General features: G+C 42.0%; 1 protein-coding gene across 4 annotated transcripts; it reads right to left on the bottom strand.

The window, feature by feature from the left end:
* Window positions 1-11,338: 11,338 nt before the first annotated feature.
* LOC138596130 (glucagon family neuropeptides-like) lies at window positions 11,339-16,243 on the bottom strand. Of its 4 annotated transcripts, XM_069667740.1 has the most exons (7): window positions 15,977-16,243; window positions 15,666-15,770; window positions 15,007-15,141; window positions 14,407-14,511; window positions 13,375-13,509; window positions 12,719-12,839; window positions 11,339-11,427 (listed from the first exon to the last, which is right to left on the bottom strand). In XM_069667740.1, exons 2-7 carry the CDS (start codon window positions 15,761-15,763, stop codon window positions 11,419-11,421), a joined length of 603 nt encoding a protein of 200 aa, XP_069523841.1. In that variant the 5' UTR covers window positions 15,764-15,770; window positions 15,977-16,243; the 3' UTR covers window positions 11,339-11,418. The 4 variants fall into 4 exon arrangements, with proteins under 4 accessions (XP_069523841.1, XP_069523838.1, XP_069523840.1 ...); XM_069667737.1 differs by lacking the exon at window positions 11,339-11,427 and having other exon boundaries at window positions 11,461-12,839; XM_069667739.1 differs by lacking the exons at window positions 11,339-11,427; window positions 14,407-14,511 and having other exon boundaries at window positions 11,461-12,839.
* Window positions 16,244-22,697: the final 6,454 nt, after the last annotated feature.

The raw sequence follows: 22,697 nt of genomic DNA, 5'->3' as shown, positions 1-22,697 counted from the left end.
AGCCCCCCTTGGCAATCAAACATTTGGAAAATGGGTCAGAATAAATTGCCTTTTTGAATTTGTTCGGCAAAGCTAAGCTACCCTCTGTGCAATATGAGACAAAAGTCTGTTACAGTGCAACTTTCTCTTAAAATATATCTGTATTTCCTGTCCCTCATAATCTGGTAACTTGCTATGAAAAACAGCTTGTTTGTGATTCTCTCTTAGTCACCCTGGCTCTCTAGGTTGTCTTGGAACAAACATGTGACATAATTAGCTGTGTTGGAAATGGAGAGCCAGGCCATAGGACGACACCCGAGTGTGTTACCGCTCCACATGTTTCCAATCACTGAGAAAAGGGATTTACTGAATGATTCAGGCCGTTCTCAGTCTCTTTTAATAAGCTCAGAGCTGAACAGCGCTGCTCACTGTCGGACTATAACGATGCTGATTCTGACAAAGTCTCGTTTGTCGCACAGTTGTGATTTTTCAGCTAGTGCAGGGTACAAATAAGCAAGCAACAACCATTTTTCAAGGCTTTAAGCTTTAAGGAAACCATAGATTTCATGACAGGAATACAACCGCTGAGTTGCTTGTGGCTTTCTTTGTTCCTATCCCATCCACTACATCTTGCTTTGGCGTTATTTATCAGCTCCAAACCGATGATGTCACTGCTTTTCAGTCATTAAAAGTGTTCCGGTTTTTCAGTCATTTGCCGCTTCATCAACACTTCCATCAGGCGGCATTACCTCAGGAGGAATCTGAGGAGACAAGAGACTTTATTTCAGGAGCTGTCTGCTAAGATGAACTGTGAACGGCTAAAGATAGCGGCTCTATTTTAGTAACTGAAGATATTAAAGATACATATGAAACAGGCAGAGCAGGAGATGAATGATGGCACACTCATTCAGGCCGAGGACGACTACAAAGCTGCTTTTGTTAAGTTTATCTTCAGTGTCTGTAATTATGAATGTTTAATTGAAAAAGGTGTGTTATTTGCTAATTAGGAGTCAAGCTGCAAATTAACACCTGAAAAACAAGCTATTTTTGGTCATTAACACACTGACTTATTACAGAGCTATATTAAAATAGTGCATGTTGGTGTTTGTAGGCGGGACCTGCCAACAATTTGCATGCTATATTTAGCATCATGGAGAAACAGACATAGGCCGGGGCAGGTTTAAATGTTTGGCTACATTGCAAAGGGATGTTGACAATATGTAAAGGAGGAATGAATGACTCATTATGCTCATAATATTCAGAACAAGCTGTCTAATCATGTATGACAGGAAATTAATTCCTCACACAAACTAAATTGTAATAGTCATGCACATATTGCTCATCTAATTTAGAGAACGTTTCAGCGGGAGTCACATCTAATTACCTTTCCCATTCATCACGTGTTTATTTACGTGTCATTGCTAAAGAGGCAGTTTAAAAGGGCTAAAAGAATCTGTGAAACCTTGTTAGGCTGGAGTTTAGCAACCAGGAAGACTGATGGAGGACATGTCCAATGAAGATGAATAACAGGAGCGTTTGTTGAAATGCCAGCGCAAAGCAACTGCTGATCAGACGTGGAGGAAGACGAATGGATGGACTCTTCCAACAAAATGATAGTCAGTTTGAAAAAGGCAAAGTGTAGATTGTTTTCAAGGGGTAGTTACCGATACTTACGTATGACGTAATTCTCTAATGGCCTTTCTACTTACAGTTGTTCTCATATGACATGTCATTTTAGTTTCCCAGCAGGTATCACTCCAAGATGTCGATTGTACGTCATCTGACCTGGGAAAAGGTTTACGCAAATTAAAAGCATCCAAACCAGCCTGACCTCATGACTGATAAACAAGATAGATTCTAAACTCCTCCCTATATAACGGTAGAAGAGTAACAGTAACAGGTGTGCGGGACAAACACGAGGAACACTTGGTTAACGTTGTGAAAAAGGCGCAGTTAAATTGGGCCTAGGCACCAAAACTACTTGGTTAGGTTTAGAAAAAGACCTCGGTTTGGGTTAAATAAGAACATTAGTGGATTGTAATGGATTTGAATTTAAGTTAGTGAGTAACGTTACAAATGTGATTTATAATGTGGCATACGGGACGTCACTTCAGTAAGTTACGTTAACATCTCAACGTTGACCTTGGTTTTGCTTCACTTGGTACATGAACACCGGCCTAGGTGAAAGTCTTTTGTTCGTTTGACCCATCCATCCACCCCAACCTCCTTCTCACTCTTTAAACTGCATCACCTGATGTCTCCCTTTGTTTCTGTCATAATTCCAACGGCCACTTAAGGATGAGTACGGGAAATAAATGTAAATAGGTCTTATCAAGCTGCTAGCAAGGACGATCTATACCGCCATCTTTTTGTGATGAATTGACCAGTAAAGCCTCGTAAATTTTTCCTTGTGTTTAAGCAGTTGCAGGACACGGCGCAGTCCCCGCAACTGGCGAATAATTCCTTTGTTGGCCCTCACAGCCAGAAGCTCCCAAATCTCTTCGATTTGCAGACGTCTTTGCTGTTGTCGTCTTGTAAACGATCTTTCTTCTTCAGCCTCTGAATGTTTTTAATCAGCCCGTTATGTGTCGCTCTTCTGGTTTACAAGCAGTCGCATGATATGAATCCATCACCTCACCCAATTGCTCGCTGTGAATGTTCCTGACTATTACCTGCCGCGTTCACGCATCGACTCACCCCGACTTCTTGCGGACATTTTACAAGGAGGCTGGCAGGAACAAGTCTGCATAAAGTCGGGGGGAAAATTCGTCTGTTTGCATGCAACCTATCGGACAATGTCAGAACATTTTCAGGAATGCAGCGCATGTGTGAAAGTGGCTTTTATTAGCTTTGCAGGCCAGTGAAATCAAAGTAAACAAGAAAATTAAGTTGTGTTTGAAGATTAAATTGTAATTGCTATTAAAATGCATATCTAAGCTGCATGTTCTAGTGCCAGTATGCATCACAAATGTTATAAAATAAATGTTGGCCTCGCTAAAGGTAGCACGTCAACCTTTTCCCCTTGGCTGTCTTGTCTTGTATCCTCTTTTTATGGAATACTTTGGTGTAAATGAAGAACTGAATGAAGAAGAAAAAGTTTTCCATGAGCTGTAAAAGCACAAAAAAATAGAATCTTTTACATTTTTTAAGAGATGACTGGATGCTCTATTCTGGTAGCAAATGATTGATCTGTGCTTGCCGTGTACGTCCTGCAACAACAGAAGACAGGTAGACGGGTACATCCACATCAGCGCAAGTGAGATGAATTAACTCCACCTCTATCTTTAGCGGGACTGATTTATCACCAGCAGCTCATTGTGTCACATGAATGATGAACGTCTCGATGTGAGAACTACAACAAGACACTTTACTGCCTTTTTGTCTATGACCTCTCAACACGGTGGGCGAGAGCAGAGTGTAATGCGCAGAGAAGTGTGTGGTTTTATTGTGTACATATCTGCCTAAGTGTGCGTGACCTTCTTCATCCTGTGCGCCTGCAAAGTTACAGCCACTGTCCTTTCTGCGGTGATTTCATTGAGGTAATACGTCGTGCTAATGGATGGATCGATAGTGTGACGTCAGTAGATGCATATTAATGGCCCTGTGGCCTCTGTGTGTGTGTGCTCGGTTTAGCTCTGAGACCTACAGTATCTCCAGTGATGTGAGGAAAATGACATAAGGGGTCAGCTGACAGCCCAATAATGAGTACAGCGCTCAGTCCAAATCCAGGTACATGCTCCCCTAACTGTGGCCCCTGACCCGGGGCTGCCATGACGTGTGAGCCGGGAGGATGCTAATTGGGCTCTGATGTACTTTAGCTGTCCGCAGAGAGAGAGGAAGGTGGAGGAGCAACATGAGAAATGGGACGGGTGTGCGCTGCAGTAGAACAGGTCTAAAAATAATATAGAATGAAAACATTAAGAATTGATGATTTAGACGTGCGGGTTTGTTCAAACGGCATCTCATAGCTGTCTGTTATTAAAAGCTTAGGATTCTTTAGCACTTAATACGTCAGCGAGAAAAGGTGCGATGGAAAACAGACATTTTAACCACTTAACAAGGTCTGCTGTGAACTGCTGTCAGCTCTGTTTATTCCCTGTACACTCAGATCCGAAACACACACACACACAGGCACACACTCTGTAAGTGAGACTACTGCAAACAATAGCCAGCTGCTTGGCCTTTATCAAATGTCATATATCCACTAGTCATGTGGTCCACTACCAATATAAACCAGATAGAACCTGCAAGGAATATTTATTTTCACTGCTGACTAATGTTTAGTGTCTGTGGGGATACGCTATGCTGAGCACCCCCTCTCTGTCTGTCAGTGTTGATTTCAACTGTTTAAGGGCGTTTTCACATTAGGAACGATTGCTTCGTACCGTGCCTGAGTACGGTGCCCCCCCTCTCCGGTCAGCTTTCACATTAGTAATTTTGTTCCGTACCCGACTACACGTACGGTAGGACTCTGAAGCAGAAGGTGGCGGTAACGCACCTCAAAAACAACAAGAAGAAGAGGAGTATCATCAACTACCTAACATTGTTTATGTTGTCGTTCCAGTGTAGGAAAGCGTGTGAAACGCAGGATCCCAAGCCCATACAATGGAGCCGACCATCGCCCTATGCCTACCTATATTACGGAGAAAATCTCAACGACTCTCTCACGTCCCTTACTACGCTATCAGCCATGGCCGTGCAGTTCAGAGGATGAGCTCGGCGGTGCTGCACGCATACGTGGATTACTGAGGAGACATTTTAAAAAGCAGTTGACTTCCGTGGTTTGGTACAGCAGCTTTTCACACCTGATGTGTACCGTACCCAAGTACACATGAACCATACTCGAGACCACCTTTTCAAGTGAACCTGTGCCCGAGTACAGTACACAGTGTTCACACTAATTAAATGAACTGGACTTTGAGGTCAAGTGTACTCGGATCAAGGCCCGGGTCCCTAATGTGAAAGCCTCCTAAGGCATTAAAGTAAATTAAAGAGGGGGTATTATGCTGTTTCACATTTTAAGACCCATACATAATGTTACAATGTTGGATGTCTAAACGTGGGTGAAGTTTCAAATCTGTAGGTAAAAGCACGTTGGAGTAATACCCTGCTAAAAAAGTCTTAGTCTGCTGTGAATGCGTGCTTTCTGACAGACTTCTCCAGAAGGCTTCACTTTGTGATGTCACAAAGTGGAGGCACTCCATATTTGGGCATCTGCCCAAGACAGAGCAGCAGAACTTCCTGCCCCTGCCACAGTTCAAGGATACGCCCACCCAGCAGCTCAGTCCACCACTCTGCTCAACAGCTCTGCTCGTCAGGTTGGTCAAGAATGTCTTGGAGAAAGTGTTTCTTTGTTTGCGAAGGAAAGACATCAGTGTATAAACCTAAAACTAGCAACAGCACCAAACAAACCAACAGCTCAGGTGTCAGAGAAAGAAGGGCATGAGCACCATATCTGATGCTTTATATACACACCTCCACTGACGATCCACCGACTCTCTGGTTTGTGGAAATCCAGTCTCTCAGAGAGGTGAGTCAGACCTGAAAAACAGACGCACAGACACACATCCCAATAATTCCCTAACCCGTGGAGGTACTGTATTTGGAAGGAAACCAATTTTAAATTGGCTTTGGAATTTGGAAATGTGTTTTTTTTTACATAGATGTGTCCACCTCAGATTGCTAACGTTAGCTCACGTTAGCTAGTAAACTGCTAGTAATGACATAATTGGGATTCTTGTCATTTTTTCTGATAAATATGTTCAGACTTTAAGAGATTTGATATGTTACTTAAGGTCAACAAAAATTTACTTTAAGTAACAGGTCAAACCCATGGGCTGTTTGTTATTTGCTTTGTGGAGTAAGTTTGGCAGAACGGCTCAAGACCTCACACTCGACAGCTTAAACTCTTAAATGTCTCCTTTCCTGGGATGTCGAAGAAGATGGACCCAAAGTCAGATTCTGTCAACTCTCATAACAAATCTCTCTTTTGCTCGAGATCGGGCTTCAAGGAAATGACGTATTTGGCCGGTGTAAATACAGCAGCAGCTTTCCATGGCTGAACTTTTGCTCTGCGCGGCAGTCAGTCAAACAGGGCCCAGGGGGGCGGCACTGATGAAAGAGCTTCCTGTGGATTCCCCCTCCAGAAAGCTGTCACTCACATGGCCCCGGAGGAGCAGGGGGATCCTGGGCTGGAGCTCGGAGTTTGGGTTGTGGAGTAGGGAGTTGAATATGTAAGAGAGACAGTCTGAGTGTTTATAGCAGCAGTTTGCTAACATTTGACAGAATGGAAACACATTGGAATATATTTGTTGCTTGATCATATTGCTGGTATTGTTTGTTATCTTATATTTATTTTATTTTATGGAACATATCATAAAGAAAGACTTTATGAACTTTGGCAGACATTGGGTTTTGATTAGCCATCCGACTAAATCTCGGTAGATATGGCATTAGCTAATTATTTTTGGAAGATGTTGGATTTTGGCAACTTAACATCTTAAACCCACGCAAGATCTATGTCTCACCATGTTAGAATTTCACAGTTTGAGGACTTTAACATTATGTCGCTTAGCAGAAGTTGGGTTTTAGTCAACGACCCTGTAGGAGCCAATTTGCACTCCGGAGATTAAAAATGGGAACCACTGTTTATCCGGTCAGGTGTGCCGCCCGGAAGCTAAACAGTTTTTGACCACACACACACAGACACACACACGCTGCAGGAACTGGTGGCAGCAGTTACTCGTGTTAGATGTTTGTTGCTTGTATTTGTATGTTCGAGTTTAATTGACACTAAAAGGAAGAGAAAATAAACGGACAAGTGTTCCAAGGAAAAGTTTGTCTCTCGGACTATAATTCAACGGACATGCATCAGACCCGGGTAAGGTGCGTCAATAAACTAACCCGTGGTGTAGCACCTCAGTGGCTTAAAGCGTTGGCTTAGCCTCTATAAACCCAACAACTACATCTTGGTAATCTACGTAAATCTACGTCAGTGACCTACGTCAAAATGTCCATTGGAAGTAGACACTGCAATGACAACATTTTGGTCATCCAACTTCTCAGCGTTTGTTCATCGATGGCCAGCTGGGTTTTTGCTTGTCTAGCACAGGATACTTTGACATCTTCAGCCTCAGAAAACTTTGAATAGAGTTTAGGTTAGATTGAAAAATACCTCTTTGGTACAGACTCAAGGAGCTGCTACCATAAATGTAGCATCCTGGTCTTTGTTTTTCTGTTGCTTCCCTTTCAGTGACTTGATCAAGTCCAATTTCCTCTTCCTCAAAGAGCTGTATAATTTTTTGTCTTGACTCTTGCTGAGTTGGGAGATTTATTTGTGAAAGCGTCAGCTACAGTGTGTCTTTCTTTCTGTCTCTGCACTTTTATGAATCACTACACATTACTCAACCTCTGTTTTCCTCCCTGTGAGTCTTCAATCAGCCCCCATCCTGCAGCTTGCTATTGAAACCAATAAAACATAACATAACTGAGACTGAAGCCATTTGGGTGAAATATATCCAGCGTGATCTTTGGACGCCCAGGAAGGCCACCGGAGCCCCGCCCACTTCCATTGCATCCTCCTGGGACTGGTTACCTGGCAACACTGGCTGATTGGGTTAGCAGGGTTAAGAAAGGGTCTGGCACGGGCCGGAGGAATCAGATCACTCCCATTGATCATCTTCTCTCTGCACTCCTCTGAGAGCTGAGGCCACGGCCACAAAATCAAAGCCCTGCCATCGTGTCTGAGAGGGGGTTATTATGTACACAGGGGGAACAGAGAGAGACATGGCAGCCTTTGTGTGGTCGCTCTGTCTGACATCCCTTACCGCACATCACGGTGTGAGGCTGCGACTACTCACAAGTGATGTGTTCCTATTGAAGCCCTTCAGACAGATTTCAGACACTAGAGATGGCACATCCAGAGAGAAAAGGTCCTGTACTGTGACCTATAATTAGATATTGTATAATATAATTACATTATGAGGTATTGTGGATATATTTTAGGTTATTAGTTGCAATTGTATTTCCATACTACATTTATACATAAGTATAAAAGGTGTCGTGTGGAGAAAAGGACTGGGGTGGAGGACTATATGTGGGTGGTGGTAGTCTAAATGTCACCCACTGTACTAACACTGTGGGAGTCCCTAGTGTTCCCAATGGGGGGAATAAACACCCGACTGAGTGGTCACATCATAGGCAAGATGGTGTGTTATAACAAGGTTTTATCATTATATTATGGTTATTATTGAACCTCGCTAAAAACATCCTGCTCCTGCTTATGGATCAAAATCAATGAAGCTCTGATGCTTTGTAGCCCAATAATCACACTTATTTGCCATTGTGTCACCTTTCCATTAGCCTATTTAATCTGACAGTGCTACAGTGCTCTTTAAAGTCGAGCTGAAACCGCATTTTCGAGAGCATCTAGCTTCCGTATCGTGACGTGTTTCCGAGTGAAACAGGACGTGCAGGCGGGACATATCATTAGAGGGATTTGATTTGATCGTTGAGAAGTGGGCGTAGACAGACGTTCTCCACAGCGCAGTAGCTAGCTAACTGACCGAGCGTTCTTGGTGCTCTGCTGCTAAATGTTGCAGATTGATTGGTTGAAATTGTTTGGTGCTAACTTATGTAAGCACTCGTGAAATTTAGTTTTACCGGAAGAAAAAATGATCAGATTTTGATATAATATTTTTTGGGCCTATATTGTCAAATAGATGCACAATATTACCGGGGATGTGATCTAAAAGGATTAAAATGACATCTTTCATTTCGCCTCGACTTTAACACAGTTAGCAGGTTTACTTTGCTGTTAAATGGCTACCTACCTTAGCAATAAAGCAAAAGTTGTTCTGATATGGCTAAACAATAATCAAGGTACAACAAGGCACTGCAAAATGAGAGCTAATGTTTGCTAGCTACCCAGTGGAGTTAGCTTACATAGCATTGTTACTTCTGTCATTCCTGCTCCAGATGTCTACCAAGTCTTTTTCTTACAGCAAACAGTATATATGGAATATAGAGTTAAAATAAATATAGCTGTGTTTACTCCAAATTAAGCTATTAACAACATTAACTGAAGACAGTGTTTGATGAATGAATTACTTTTACAGCATTTTAACCGATACAGGTTTCCGTTTGCTAGCTACCTAGCTAAGTTAGCTAACCTAGCCTTGTAACTTTTGTAGCTGCTCCAGCTCCCTATCAAGTTTTCTGTGTTTTCTTACAAGGAACAGGCATTTATTTTAATATTTGTCTTAAAAATGAAGTGAAAATATGTGGACAGCTGCGATAAAATAAGACTGTATAATTAACATTTCTCAAAGATGTTTGTATGACAAATGGGGAGTTAGCCCTTCATCATTTGCACCAAACACAGACATTTGCTAGCTACCTAGCTAAATTGGCTAACCTAGCATTATTGGTAGTCCTGCTCCAGTAGGCTGTAAGGTTTGCCTTTGTTTTCTTACAGGGAACAGGCATTTATTTTATGATTTGTTGTGATAATTAGGTGAAAAATAGATGTGTCTGGAAAAAATAAAGCAATTAAGAACATTTATTGAAGACGGTTAGACAAATGGTCAGTTATCCTCTCAGCATTTAGAACCAAACACCCTGACATTTGCTAGCTCCTTAGCTAAAATAGCAAAACCCCCATTTTAGCTTCCGTTAGTCTTGCTGAAGTTGGATACTAAGAATGTGTTTGCTTTCTAACAGGGTAAGACATTTATCCTTCATTGTTGTAAAAAAAGGGCTGGAAAAATAGATAGGAGAGGAGAGAGGGATTTTAAAGGTACCTAATATGTTAGCTAACATACCTAGCTAGTAGTAGATTTGTAGCCAGGCTTGTGAGTACTTCATTGTTTTTTATAACTTTTTTCAGTATAATTTGCATCTCATGAGGTGTACTCCTGGGATTGCAAAGGAAAATCATTTTAAGAATAAAGCCACATTCTGCTTGGAGTGCTTCCTTCAAGCACACCCAGACCTGGTTAAAGACCTGCACAGGGGAGCACCGTCACAGCCGTTTAAGCTGAATAGAGATGAAAAACATGAGACTTATGTTTTTCTTTCTGTTACTGTTCTTACCAGACTTCAAATAACAATTTATAGAAGTATTTGCTCGGTCTACAAAATGCTGTGAAAGATAGTGGAAAAATGCTTCTCACATAGCAGTTGTACCGTCATTCACCAGATTATTTAATGTAAGACCGGTGGATTTAGATCTAAATAAACGTGGATCATTTCTGTGCATGTTTAGTTGAAACCAGTCGGCACCGGCTTCTTCGCTTCACACGTTGACATTGTTGTTTTGGCACAAAGTGAATGTCCCAGTGTCGAGCCCGGCCAACTGTTCTACCAGTGCTGCAGGCCTTTGGTGGCGACTTCAGAAGTCCTGGAGAGGTGTAAAGTGCAGCGAGGCTGTGTGTAGTTCGGGCCGGGTGATCCCTCCCACGTCTCTTTACTCATGCTGTCCCGAGGGGAGGCAGACACCCGGCCAACTGGTGTTACTGTTCCTCCGCCAAAGCCACTGAGTCACCATGAAAATGGGGCACACATTTGGACGTCTCGGTCTCCTTTTGAACAGTTCATCCTTTTGTTTCCGAGGTCTGCTGGTTCATTTTGTAATATTTTGTATTTATTGATTGTCCACAAGGCTGCAACACGTCACCCACGTAGATAAATACAGGAAACAGATGGACACTTCTTGTTTTTGTTATTTCAGCGTGACTTTAATTGTTTTATTCAGTGTATGTGAACTGATTTACAGTTTGTAGGTTTGTCTAATGTGATCGTGTGAATTTGTCACAATGCTAATTTCTCTTCCCTCTGTGATTCTCTTTCTCTCCTTTCTGATGTAACATCCTGTTATGGGGCTCTTTATTTTCATCCTCTTAGATGTGTCTAACCTTAAAGACTTCTGGTGATATTGCCTTCAAAGATTAGACGAAATTTTCATTGTTTACAAAAATTTATTCATACAAATCTTACAACACTTTTTTTTTTTAAACATTTATTGACTTGACCCTTGCAGATCGCCATTTGAAGTAGTAATCTAATATTCATTTTCTACACAGTAAATATAGATATCTTTGAAGATTATTTTTAGTAAGGCTATTGGCGCTTTCATTATCATACATAGAATGATTCATGGAGAGCGGGAAACTCATCCTTCCCTTTATTTGCACACAAAAAAAAAATCTACGTCTAGTGCTCTGAAAAAACAAAGTGCCAAGGAAAGCGGAGCAAGCAAGAGCGCTTGACCTCTTAAGCTGAATGCTACTAAAGATCCTATTTAACACAAAGAACAACAACAAAAGGGTGAAATGTAAGCTGATGATGTGCAGCATTGTAGGGCCACTAAATAGCCATCTGTGATTCATGGCGATTTTTAAAGTCGATGCAAGGCACCACAGCCGCAAACTGCTTCCTGCGTCACAAAGCCTGGAGGAGAATGCAAAATTAAAGAAAGATTGATACAGAAACACAAATCGAAGCACGTTTTTTTCCTGCTCAAACTCTACCTGCTTTCTTCTGCAAGAAGTGTGCAGGGGGAACCACTATAAAATTTGTTTAACATGTAGATTCTTTCCCTCTTATATTTTTAAATCAGCCTGTTTCCTGTGTTTTATTCCTCTTAATGTGTTCACTCCATCCGTCTTTTCTCTCAATGTATGTCAATTAGCCAATAACGGCAGCCTTTGTGTGACACTGCAGATTATAGGAAGAGACTTTAAATGTTCAATCACAGCTGTTAATTTAACAAGTTACAAACTGGTAACAGATAAAGCATGACATTAGACGGAGAGATTCTTGCCAACAGTGAAGTACATTCAGATAATTCTTAATAGAGATTCAAACATACAGTTTGTGTCAAAATGTCACGTGAGGAGAAACAGAACACAAAACAACATCCAGAAATGGCAGGTGCGTATGTTTGCAGTAGTCAGAAAGCAGAAAGCAAAACCATCTATATGGAGTCGTCTGCACAGACGCGCTTGGCTAGTGCAATTACTTTAATCATGCAGTCTACTGTAGATGTTACATCGGTTCACATGACAGAAGAAGGGGAAGCACAATAGACCCAGAAGGTTCGGACACAAGAGTTCAAAGTGCCTCGTTTGTCTCAGGCGGAGGAGTCACCATGTAACAAGTATCAGTTCTGTTTTTTTATGCTTTTTTAAATTTGCTTTATGTTTGTTCTTTTTGTATATGCTAGTGATACTTATTATATGGGCAGGGAGACATGAGGAAACCTTCAGCAGAGTAAGAGGTTTCCGAACACACAGAAACCAGTTAGAAACACAAGATTGGCACTTTACATGAGTCAAAGGTGTAAGCTCACTCTGTAAACACTGCGGAAGAAAAGGAAAAACCTCAGAAGTACTCTGGTCCTCATCTCAGAATTTGGATTTAAAAGTGGCTTTTTTAAAAGAGAACAGGGCTCTCGTCTGGTTTAACCCAGAGCTACGCGAATACTTTCATATCATCCTTGCTGATAAATCTGTGCCTCTTTGTATCAATCAAGAATGATATCAAGTGTCCACGTTGGATTAGCAGGGATTAAAGGTGCAAATCTGTGAGACTCTAGAGAGACAGGAGCACAAATGAGGTGGAAGAAGAGTTGGTTGGAGTGTTTGGAGCATAGAGTTAAAGGTGAGAGGAGAAAAAGGGAGGGGCATGAGGCGCCCCCCTGCGAGGATACGGCCTCGGGAGAGAGAGCCTTTAAACTCACCGGAATTTCGGGAGAGAACTGTTTCAGCCATTCTCCCATAAAAGCCTCAAACTCATCCCCGTCCGGGAGGGCATCAAAGTCTATGCCTTGTAGGATTTGGTGAAAACCTATGTCTTCGAGGCTGTTGTGAATAAAGACAACTAAACTCTTAATGTCACTTTACAAAAAGCAGCATTCAATACATTTGATTGTCTTTTAAACTATTTATTTTCCTCACAATCATATCTCTTCACTGAACGTTTAAAAGACAGGGCTGTTGGAGCATATCGTCATGGGAACAATTGTCTCCCCTCATAAATAGGTCTAAAAAAAATAAATCAATGGATACATAAATAGAGGCTATTTCTTTGTTTTGTCGAATGAACAAAAGAATTGGTCCACAAAGTAGATATGTGTGTCCTCAAGTGCTTTAAATACAAAATAAAAAACAATATTATTATCAAAATATTCATTTTAATGGCTTACTTCATACATAAATACATGTTTAGAACACAAAAGCGATCCACTGATTGTTCAGATCTCAGAATGACTTCATCTGGGGCTGCACACATGTAACTTTTCTGTTTTTCAGGAGGGGAGGAGGAGGGGAGGGGGGGGGGGGAGGATGCTACAAATATGCCTGCCGGCGTCCTTTGTTTCTAATTCTCTGTCTATACCTTTTCCCCAGGACCGCTGCCAGGTATTTCTTGACTGCCATTTGCTTTCGGTAGCGGCTGTAGCTGTCTGTGAAGATCCCGTCTGAGTGTCGCTTGGACAGAGGCTCCGAGCTGTCGTCCAGTGTTTTCCCCCCGCTGTGGGAGAGGAGAGGCGGGTTTCAGCACCGTTACACTGACACACGGGCACACACACACAAACGTTCACATGACCCTCAGGAGAGGAGGAGAGGAGAGGAGGAGACGAGTCTGCACACTTTGATTCTGAGCTGTGAAAACCTTAGTAGATGAGATAACTCCCATTTAGTTAAGAGCCAATCTGTGCTTTTATTTTGGAGAATTTTAGGGATTTCACGGTTTACTTTACACTAGGGCAAAGCCTACAAGTGCATTCTTATGTTTCTGCATGCTGTCTAAGGTCACCCCCGTTTTGTCCAGACCCAATCTACGCCCTTATTTTGAAAGATTTAAGAGGAAATGGCAGATTTCAAGCTTTAATTCATTCAGAATCTTGTCAATGATCTTACACAGGCCTTAATCCAGATCAATAGTTATAATCCCCACTATTTTTTTTAACTTTAAACATCCCAGGATGATTTGGCACATATTTACGACCTGAAATAAGACGTGATAGGCCTTCTCATAACGCTAGAAGAATTGCACCATTACCCCAAACTGCTACCTCCTGGAACCACCCTGACTCCATCTTATACATTATTCATCAGGAAAATAAATGTAGGTTTGCGCGGGTTAATTCTTCCCTCTGCTCTGCGCCTGACAGTCACAGCAACGGGCTCAGAAAACACATACATCCCAAATCAATCACGTCCCCGTTTGTGCTCCCCTCCTGACGAGTTTATAGCATCTTTAGGCGCCAGATTGAGGCATGCTGGGAGTTAATGGGACCACAGACACATACAGTACGTACAACAGCGTGAAATATGAGCATCTAAAGGATCAGTCAAAAGAAACCAAAACGCACAAAGGACAGAGAAACATTAAAGAAGAAGGGACAACAAAAAAAGAAGTTCTTACCCTACACGCTTTGCCATCAGAGAATGCAGATATTTCCTGGCTGATAACTGACCCAGCGCTTTCCTGTAGGCTTTATTAAACATGCCGTCTGCATGCCTTTCCGTTCTGGGATGATAGATAGCCACACAGTAAAATCACCACACACCCAGCGCAAGAGCAACATTTACAAGTAGCTGCACTGCAAAAAAAAAAAAGTCCTTTATCGCTGTAAAAAACGGGCAACATAATCTAAAGCGAAAACTTGTTATTTAAGGAGCTTTTTTTTGCCCAGAAAAATTATACATTCTGCTGTAAGCGGCCATTTTGGCAAAATATATCGATTAATTGTAATTTGAAAAAAGCATTTTGAAGCTGCGATAAAGACGTTTTGCAGCCAGATTTAATCGACTAAGTTCCCCTGGGAGTCAAAACAGAGACAAATTTAGTAAAATAACAAAATAATAAAAAACTAATTGTGTTAAAAGTTGCTGACAACATTTCGACGATACATTTCAAACAAAACGTACAACATACGTAGACAGAAATATAGAAAAAAACAGCGATGAGACGTTCAACGTGGATGTAAAAAGTTCGGATAAAACGGTGTTGATGAAAAGTCACCTTTTCTCTTGTGGGAAATACATAGCGAAGACGTCCTCTGCCACAGACGGAGCGCTTCTCACATCCACTTGGTCTCTGTCGTAATCCAGCGACGGTAAGGAGTTTCCATCCTCATCGTAAACCTCGCTGTCGAGTCTGAAACAATTACGCACGTTTTTACAATCTGAAACTCCAGTGCCTGAGGAGTAACTGCAAATATTTGCACATTCAGACTGAAGAAATCAGAGCGTTTAAAAATAAAACGTTTAATTGTCTTTAACATTTTACTTAAACAACATTTATTTGATTGTTTTGTATAAAAAATAGTCGATTTTCTGCACAAAACATGTCCTATTAACGATCTAATCGCACAAATCGAAGGGCTAATGGCTGCAGGACACACTGACAAAGTACTTCACTAAATTACATTACTGCAGCTCCCTGGTGAATGTTTCTGCGCAATTATTTCTGAGTGAGCAGCCCTATGGATCGGCTGTCAGATGATGTTATCCACTAATCCAATAGGCTATTGTGGCCACAGACATAACGAACTGTGAGGCAGATACGGTCTTTAGCCTCTGCCCTGCTGCTCAGTGCAATAATGCCACGTTATCTTCCAAAAAAACAACCATAACAACAGCTGAAAAGTGACACTAAACGGTAAGTAAGAGTGTACATACCTAACACTGGGAAAGCTAAGCCCCACAGGTGAGCAGTGGACGCTGTAATGCATTATGATTCCATAGATGAGTAAGGCTAAAGTCGCTTTACTAGACATTGTCCTGCTGCAAGAGAAAAACACGACATGAAGTGAGTGCACAGGTGCGTAAGAGCAATTTTATGATGCATTCAGGTGCTTTCAGATGTTTCAATTCATATTTAGTTACTTTAACACCACACCTGTGAGTTTTAAAAGAAAAAAATCAGCCCCATTCAATCTCTCCCCACTTTAAGGCTGCGTAAAACCCCCTGAAAAAGTGCCTCCTCTTACCAGTTGCGAGATGCGATCCGCTGAAGATCTCAACTGGGAGAGTGAGATAGGATCTCTATCTCAGTCCCTCTCTCTCTCTCTCTCTCCTCCTTCCGCTCCTCTTCCTCTAGTCCTTCAGTGGAGCTCTTCTTCAGTCTCCTTGTGCTTGTTCCGAGTGTGAAGTCCTCCGCGTGCTCAGTTCTCGGGGATTTCTACGTGTTCTCGGTCATGGGCGGAATGAAGAGCGCCAAACATTTGTCTGCGGAGAACTTTCCTGCGTCCTATGAACTTAACTCCCCTCGGTTTTTTATTCATGAATCCGAAAGGCATGCCTTTTTCACTTATCACGGAGGTGGGGGTGGATGGGGGGATGGAGAAGGGGGGTGGGCGGCTGCGTCATCGTCCCCCCCGTCCCATTGGAGTGCATCCTTCTTCCGCGTCAATGAAAGACCCGAGCCAAGTCATAAAAAAAGGAATGGATCTCGAATTCAAACATGATCATTAATTAAACAGTGAATTAATGTCAACATTTGACGTCACGCCATTAATAGGCTCACGTGACCTCTGAATCCCTCTGGGGATGACAGGGAGCTGTCTGGTGCTGAAATGATCAGAGGAGCTGTCCGGTGCTGAAATATGAATGATAGTATCTCTTTTACAAAAAGTTTCTCTAAATAAAGAATCAAATAGATGTTTCTAAGGCAACTGACGTCATTTAAAAACATATTTTTAGTAATTCGTCAAATGTGTCACCTTCACACCTCTGTTAAGGTCAGAGGTCAGACTCTATTACAGAGCCAGAAGTATATTTGGAGGTTGTCAATGAAGAAACTGTTAATCTGGTGACACAATTTAAATAAAACGTTCAAATCACCAAATTTGGAAGTGCATGATTCACACTGGACAGTGACGAAAATCTGACGTATTAGCATATTTATACATCAAACATTGCCTCGTGGAGCTGTCCGGTGCTGAAATATGACGGTCAGCTTCTCTTCTACAAAAAGTATTTCTAAATAACGCACGAAAGAGGCGTCTCTGAGGCAGCTATAAGTATGTGTCTATGCATTTAAAAAAAAATTTCACCTCTCTTCCTCTGTTAAGGTCAAAGGTCAGAAACACTTAAACAAGAAATACGAGTACAATGTACTGAGATTGAACCTGAGTTTTTTTACTTATTTAGATTCAACCTTTACATTTTTTTCATTTTTGTTTCCTGCTGTTTGAATTATGGCCCAAATTTGCATTAATTAAAAACACTGTCATATGAATCTTTTTTGCAATTTTCAGATAATTCAGTGGGTTTCTGAATGTTCGTTTAGCTTACGTAAAAGGGCGCTTTAAGGAACAAATAATGCAGTAAAAGACTTTATTAAAAAAATCTCCAAACTTGGAGATACTTGGTTTTAATGTACAGTGACGACAAAGCTGACGTCTTGGCCTATTTATAGATTTAACATTAGCTTTGTCTGTGGAGCTGTCCGGTGCTGATATTTAACAGACTGTGTTTCTTCTACAAAAAGGCCTTCTAACTGAAGCTTCAAAGAGACGTCTCTGAGCCGGCTGACTTCATTCATTCGTATATTTATAGTATTTTTCCCCCTCCTGGCTTTCATTGATGTCTTTCTTTCAGACATGTAACTAATATATAAATAAAATAATCCACCTACCTGAATCCAGTGAGGGAAGGATTCAGATTCTTTACTTAGTTAAAGTTGTTGTACAACAATACAACATACAAAACATACAACTGTAAGAGTAAAGGAACAGCAGGGAGCAGTGAGATATTATTACATAATTAGATGGTTCATACTGACTGTCAATTTATAGGTAGGTTTTTACAATACATGTTACAGTTTCATATGAAGTTAGGTTCTTAAGAGCTCTTTCAAAAGGCTGCAGAGTAAATGTACGGGGACTGTGGATGATGTGTAAGAAAATATGACTATACAAAAACTGTGTTACACAAATGTACAATCCCTTTTTGACTTGTTTTAATCTTTTTTTGTGTGAAATCATAGATCATTTTACCTCTTTGGGTCTTGAACAGTTATATAAATACTTCCTCACACTACCAACAACTCATGACAAGTACCCCAAAGTACCTTACTTAAAATATAACCAACTTTGAGCTTTCTACTTCTTTTCTCATTTGCACGCTCTCCTGACCGTCCTCACGGCCTGGACGTTATTCATTAACAGTCAGCTGTGTCCACACAGGAATCAGGACTATGTGTTGAATGTTTAGTGGGTGATTCAGACCGGTCGATCCTCTTCTGGCTCTGACGTCATGTGACGGCTCGCTCGGTGCAAAGAAACACACGACTTTGAATTCTTAAGACGGAGAGGGATAAAATCTTGGAAGAAGCCGGCTGAATACTGATATTTTCTTTACTCTGAGAGAGGACTGCACCCAAGTGGTTATGAGGAGGAAGTGCACTGAAGAGTATCAAGGGCCCGGGGTATCTTATATGAGTCACAGCATCAAAGACTGAAGAAAGTCTGTGTGGGCTGATATTAGCTTGGAATTATCTAACTTCCGTCCATCCATTGTCTATACCGCTTATCCTGTTCATGGTTGCAGGGGGCCTATCCTTGCTGTCACTGGGCGAGAGGCGGGGTACACTCTGGACTGATCGCCTGTCATGCTCACATCCACATCTACGGGCAATTTTAGTCTCACCAGTGAACCTAACGAGCATGTCTTTGGACTGTGGGAGAAAGCCGGAGTACCTGGAGAGAACCCACGCGTGCACGGGGAGAACATGCGAACTCCACATCTGAATCGGGGATTCAAACCAGGAACCTTCTAGCTCTGAGGCGTCAGCGCTAACCACTGCACCACTGTGCAAATACACTGAGATAAAACCAAGCTATTAAATGAATACAAAAAACAAAAAAGGCACTAAAAAGCAAAACAGGGTTAAACTAGGAACAATAAAATATGTAAATTATGAGAGAACAAAGGGAGACATAAAAACAATAAAGTATGTAAAATTGAAGGCTAAATCTAAGGGGCCCTGTAGGATAATAGAAAAGACAGAATTATTAATGTGGACTGTTAAGAAACAATTGAGAGCCTTGTAAATAGGGCTGCTGGATTAACTCAGTGGGTAGAGCAGGGCGCCCCATGCATGGAGACCACAGTGCCTGACACAGCGGCCGCAGGCTCGACTCCCATCCTCGGCCCTTTGCTGTATGTTATCCCTCCACCCCCAATGCTTCCTGCCTCTCTTCAGCTGTCCTTTCAAAAAATAATCTTTAAAAGAAAATGTCTAACTTACTAGGAGAAGGAACTGGAAACTGGTCGATAAACTCTAAATCAAAATGTAAAAGTCGTCTTAAAATATTAAAGACCTGCACCTTTTGTGTGTGTCACGTTTTGACCTTCTGGACCCTTAATTGAGGAAACAATCATGATTTACACAAGATAATCATAATTTAATCCCGAATGTTTTATGGTGGAATGAATCACCTCGGTAAACATCTGATTACTCAGAAAGCTTTCAGCACGTTTGAGCAGGATATCACTCATCGTTTAATAACCCGTACAGGCCCGAGAACACGAGATAGTAGATAAGAATATGTATCCAGTAATCAGCTGATGCTTGACTCATCACACAATATAATACAGAAGTGCCTCTGTGTAATAATCAGAGTGGAATATTAATAAACTTGCTGCACAGTTAAGCCTTTTCATCACCTGTTAAAGTTGATTTAAATGTATATTTGCTTGCCTTACTCCAGTAAATGTCTGTGTAACTGATAAATAAATAACGTAAAATCCATGTATGGTCGTTATGTAACTCTGTATATGTACAGTCTAGTTAAAGAAAATGAGCTTCTGTTTGATCAGATTGGTGCAAACATCATCTGTTTTTAATTGTGTAATATCTTTTATTTGGAAAGATCGCCGTGAGTAATCATTTCAGTGCGTGAAGGGCCTTATCACCCCGGACAGGACATGGGGAACGACATATGACTCACTCTAATATCAGCACCGGTAGCTTTTTATAGCCCCTGCTGCTGTTGACATGTCATGTTTGAAGAGTTTTATTGAGGTTATGGTCTCATGACTCAAGTATTTTAATACTCAGCTTTTACGACCACGGCTGTTTACAGAGAGTGGCTTTTTAAATCTAATTTGTACGGTGCGGTTGTGTGTATGTAGGTATGATTGTGTATGGACTCATTTTACTGACGTTGTGGGGACATACTGTAAATCTGATTAAACAATGTGGGGACACGCCTTCCTTTGGGGGAAAAAAAGCTTGTCCTATAACGCCAACGCTTGGTTTAAGTCTAGAGTTAGGTTAGGTAAAGGTTGGGGTTAGGCAGGTAAGGGTTTGGGTAAGTCTCAAGGAAATGAATGCAAGTGAATGATATGTCCTCAGAAGTGATAGAAACCAAACTGTGTGTGTGTGTCCGGAGCGAGTGTGTTTGGATGTTTGTGTGGACGTGTACTACACCTTTTGTAGGGATAAAAAAAACAGTCATTAGTGATGTGCGAGTCAAGAGCCGTTTAAAGCGAACGGCTCTTTTTACTGACTCAGGAGTCACGAGTCCTCATCTTCACTAACTGGTTCACTGTCTCGCCCCTCCTACCCGCTACTAGCCACTGCAAACTGCGAATTTGAGGCAAGACCACCATATAAGCCCTTTGAGAAAAACAACCACTTTGGCGCTTCTTTCAACTCAGTACTTGCTCCCACAATCACTGAATCACTCACTCACTCACTCAGTACCCGCTCTCCGAACACGCACGAATCACTCATCTTTTTACCGGACTGACGGACTTTAACAACAAAACAGTTCTAAATGAAATCATTTTATCACCACTATTGTGTACAAGAATTTTTTTGTTTGTTTACCTCAAGGTTGGTTTAAGTTGTTTAATGCTGCAAATTTAATCTACATTAATGTTAGCGGAGTCCTAAACTGGAAGTCTCTAGTGCGCTCTGTGGGCGCTTGGGCCGGTCGGGGATTCAAGCTCTGGGTATGTAACTGACTGAAGTGACTTGAGTGAGGTGAAAACCCGACTCTCTTTAGTGAGTGACTCATTTAAACTCGAGTAATCTCTAGTTTACATGGTCCAAATTTAGGGACATTTCTTTTGTTGACTGAATATAAGGAATTATAATTTTACAAATTACGGTGAAGACCTGGTTTAAGTTTTAGGTTAAGTATTGAGTTAAGGTTAAGGTTAGGGTAAGTCTCCCGAAAGTAAGTCAACAGCTAGACAATGTCCTTTGATGTGATGGAGACAAAGATCTTCGCCAGTGTGAATGTGGGTATTACAAGTTTAGCAAAACAAAAAGTCTTACTTTATTTGTCCATTAGAACCAAAACAACACTAGCTCCCAGCTGGTTGTCCTTGAGCTGAGGAATATAGCTGGGGATTATAGCTGGAACAGCTTGGAAGCTGGACAGGGGCAGAGCAGGAGCCCTCAGGAGAATGGACAGGAAGTCGACCTGAATGGCATAGGCTCTCTAAAGGACGACAAGGGGTCAACCAGATGCTACCCAGCAGCGGTAACAAGAGTCTTAACGCCAACTGGAACAGGGGGCAGGAGTCGGTCGGGCTACAAACTGGGGGCCAGACAGGACTGGTGGATGTTCTTTAGTGCCGGGCAGCTGAGTCTCTGTGGTGCAGGACAGTGGAGGCTCTGGGACACTAAGCAGTGGCAATAGGCGATGACGTTGGAAACTATTATGACTGCATCTTCTTCTGTGGCCTCCGTGAGAACATGGGAAAATGGCTAGGAAAGTCAAGGGGACTGCTGGATCTCAGTCCTGCTCTTCATACTGTCCATAGAAGGCTTAAATATTTCAGGACATTCAGGACTTGGGAGCAGGCTCAAGAGGAGAAGGTGGTGAGCTAAATGGCAGGCGAGCCAACTCATGACACAAAGGCTGCAGGCTCACAAAGCCAAACCTTACAGACTTGAGAGCTGGCAAAGAAGATGGCTGAGGCCTAGCAGGGTGAGGTGTAGAGGGGCTTAGAAAGTCTTTGGTCATCACAGGTAATAAGTCTCTTATCCAAGGCTTCAAGGACACGTCCTTGCGTGCCACTGACAGGGCTGTGTTTCTAATTTCTTTTTATACAAATTAGGTTTGATATAAGTTAAGGGCTGCACAGTGGGACAGTGGTTAGTGGTGTCGCCTCACAGCTAGAAGGTTCTTAGTTCAAATACTACTTTGGACCCAGTGGGTTTGCATGTTCCCCCTGTGCATGCGTGGGATCCCTCTGGGTTCTCCAGCTCCCTACAGTCCAAAGACATGCTCGGTAGGTTAATTGGTGACTCTAGATTGCCCGTAGGAATGAATGTGAGTGTGGGGGGTTTGTTTGTCTCTATAGCCGCAATCCCACTGGTCAAAAAGACACCCGTATTTTTGGCTTAATGGGAAAGGTCACAATCGGCATTCAGACCCAGGTCAAATTACTCTGCAGGAGACCCGGGTAATTATCGCCTCGGCTCCAATCGGCAAGACAAAATTTGTGTCGACACGCTAATTTCTGCTCCCTTTCCGGCGCGATGCTATGCTCCATCGGTAACTTCTGCGACTCCTTGTCATCTCAATGGCAATGGGAACAGAGACAATTGGCATCTATAATATAGGTGGGTCTTCCTGGGTCTAATAAACCTGAGTCAACACGCTAAATATAGGTGGGAAATGGGTATATGTGTCAGCCCTGTGATTGACTGGCGATCAGTCCAGGGTGTGCCCCGCCTCTCGCGCA

The sequence above is a fragment of the Semicossyphus pulcher genome, unplaced genomic scaffold (assembly GCF_022749685.1).
Source record: "Semicossyphus pulcher isolate SPU_LCO1_2020_fin unplaced genomic scaffold, fSemPul1.0.p SCAF_18, whole genome shotgun sequence".
NCBI classification, from domain to species: domain Eukaryota; kingdom Metazoa; phylum Chordata; class Actinopteri; order Labriformes; family Labridae; genus Semicossyphus; species Semicossyphus pulcher.
Note: the sequence above shows the minus strand (reverse complement) of the source record. Positions and strands in the feature narration are given on the sequence as shown.

Bases quoted from the DNA above. Each gene is read 5' to 3' on its own strand.
- LOC138596130 (XM_069667737.1), bottom strand. From the start codon at position 15,763: ATGTCTAGTAAAGCGACTTTAGCCTTACTCATCTATGGAATCATAATG. The intron at 15,142-15,665 runs GTATGTACACTC...TAATTGTTTCAG, and splicing joins CTTAGCTTTCCCAGTGTTAG to ACTCGACAGCGAGGTTTACG. The intron at 14,512-15,006 runs GTGACTTTTCAT...CTATCATCCCAG, and splicing joins TATTTCCCACAAGAGAAAAG to AACGGAAAGGCATGCAGACG.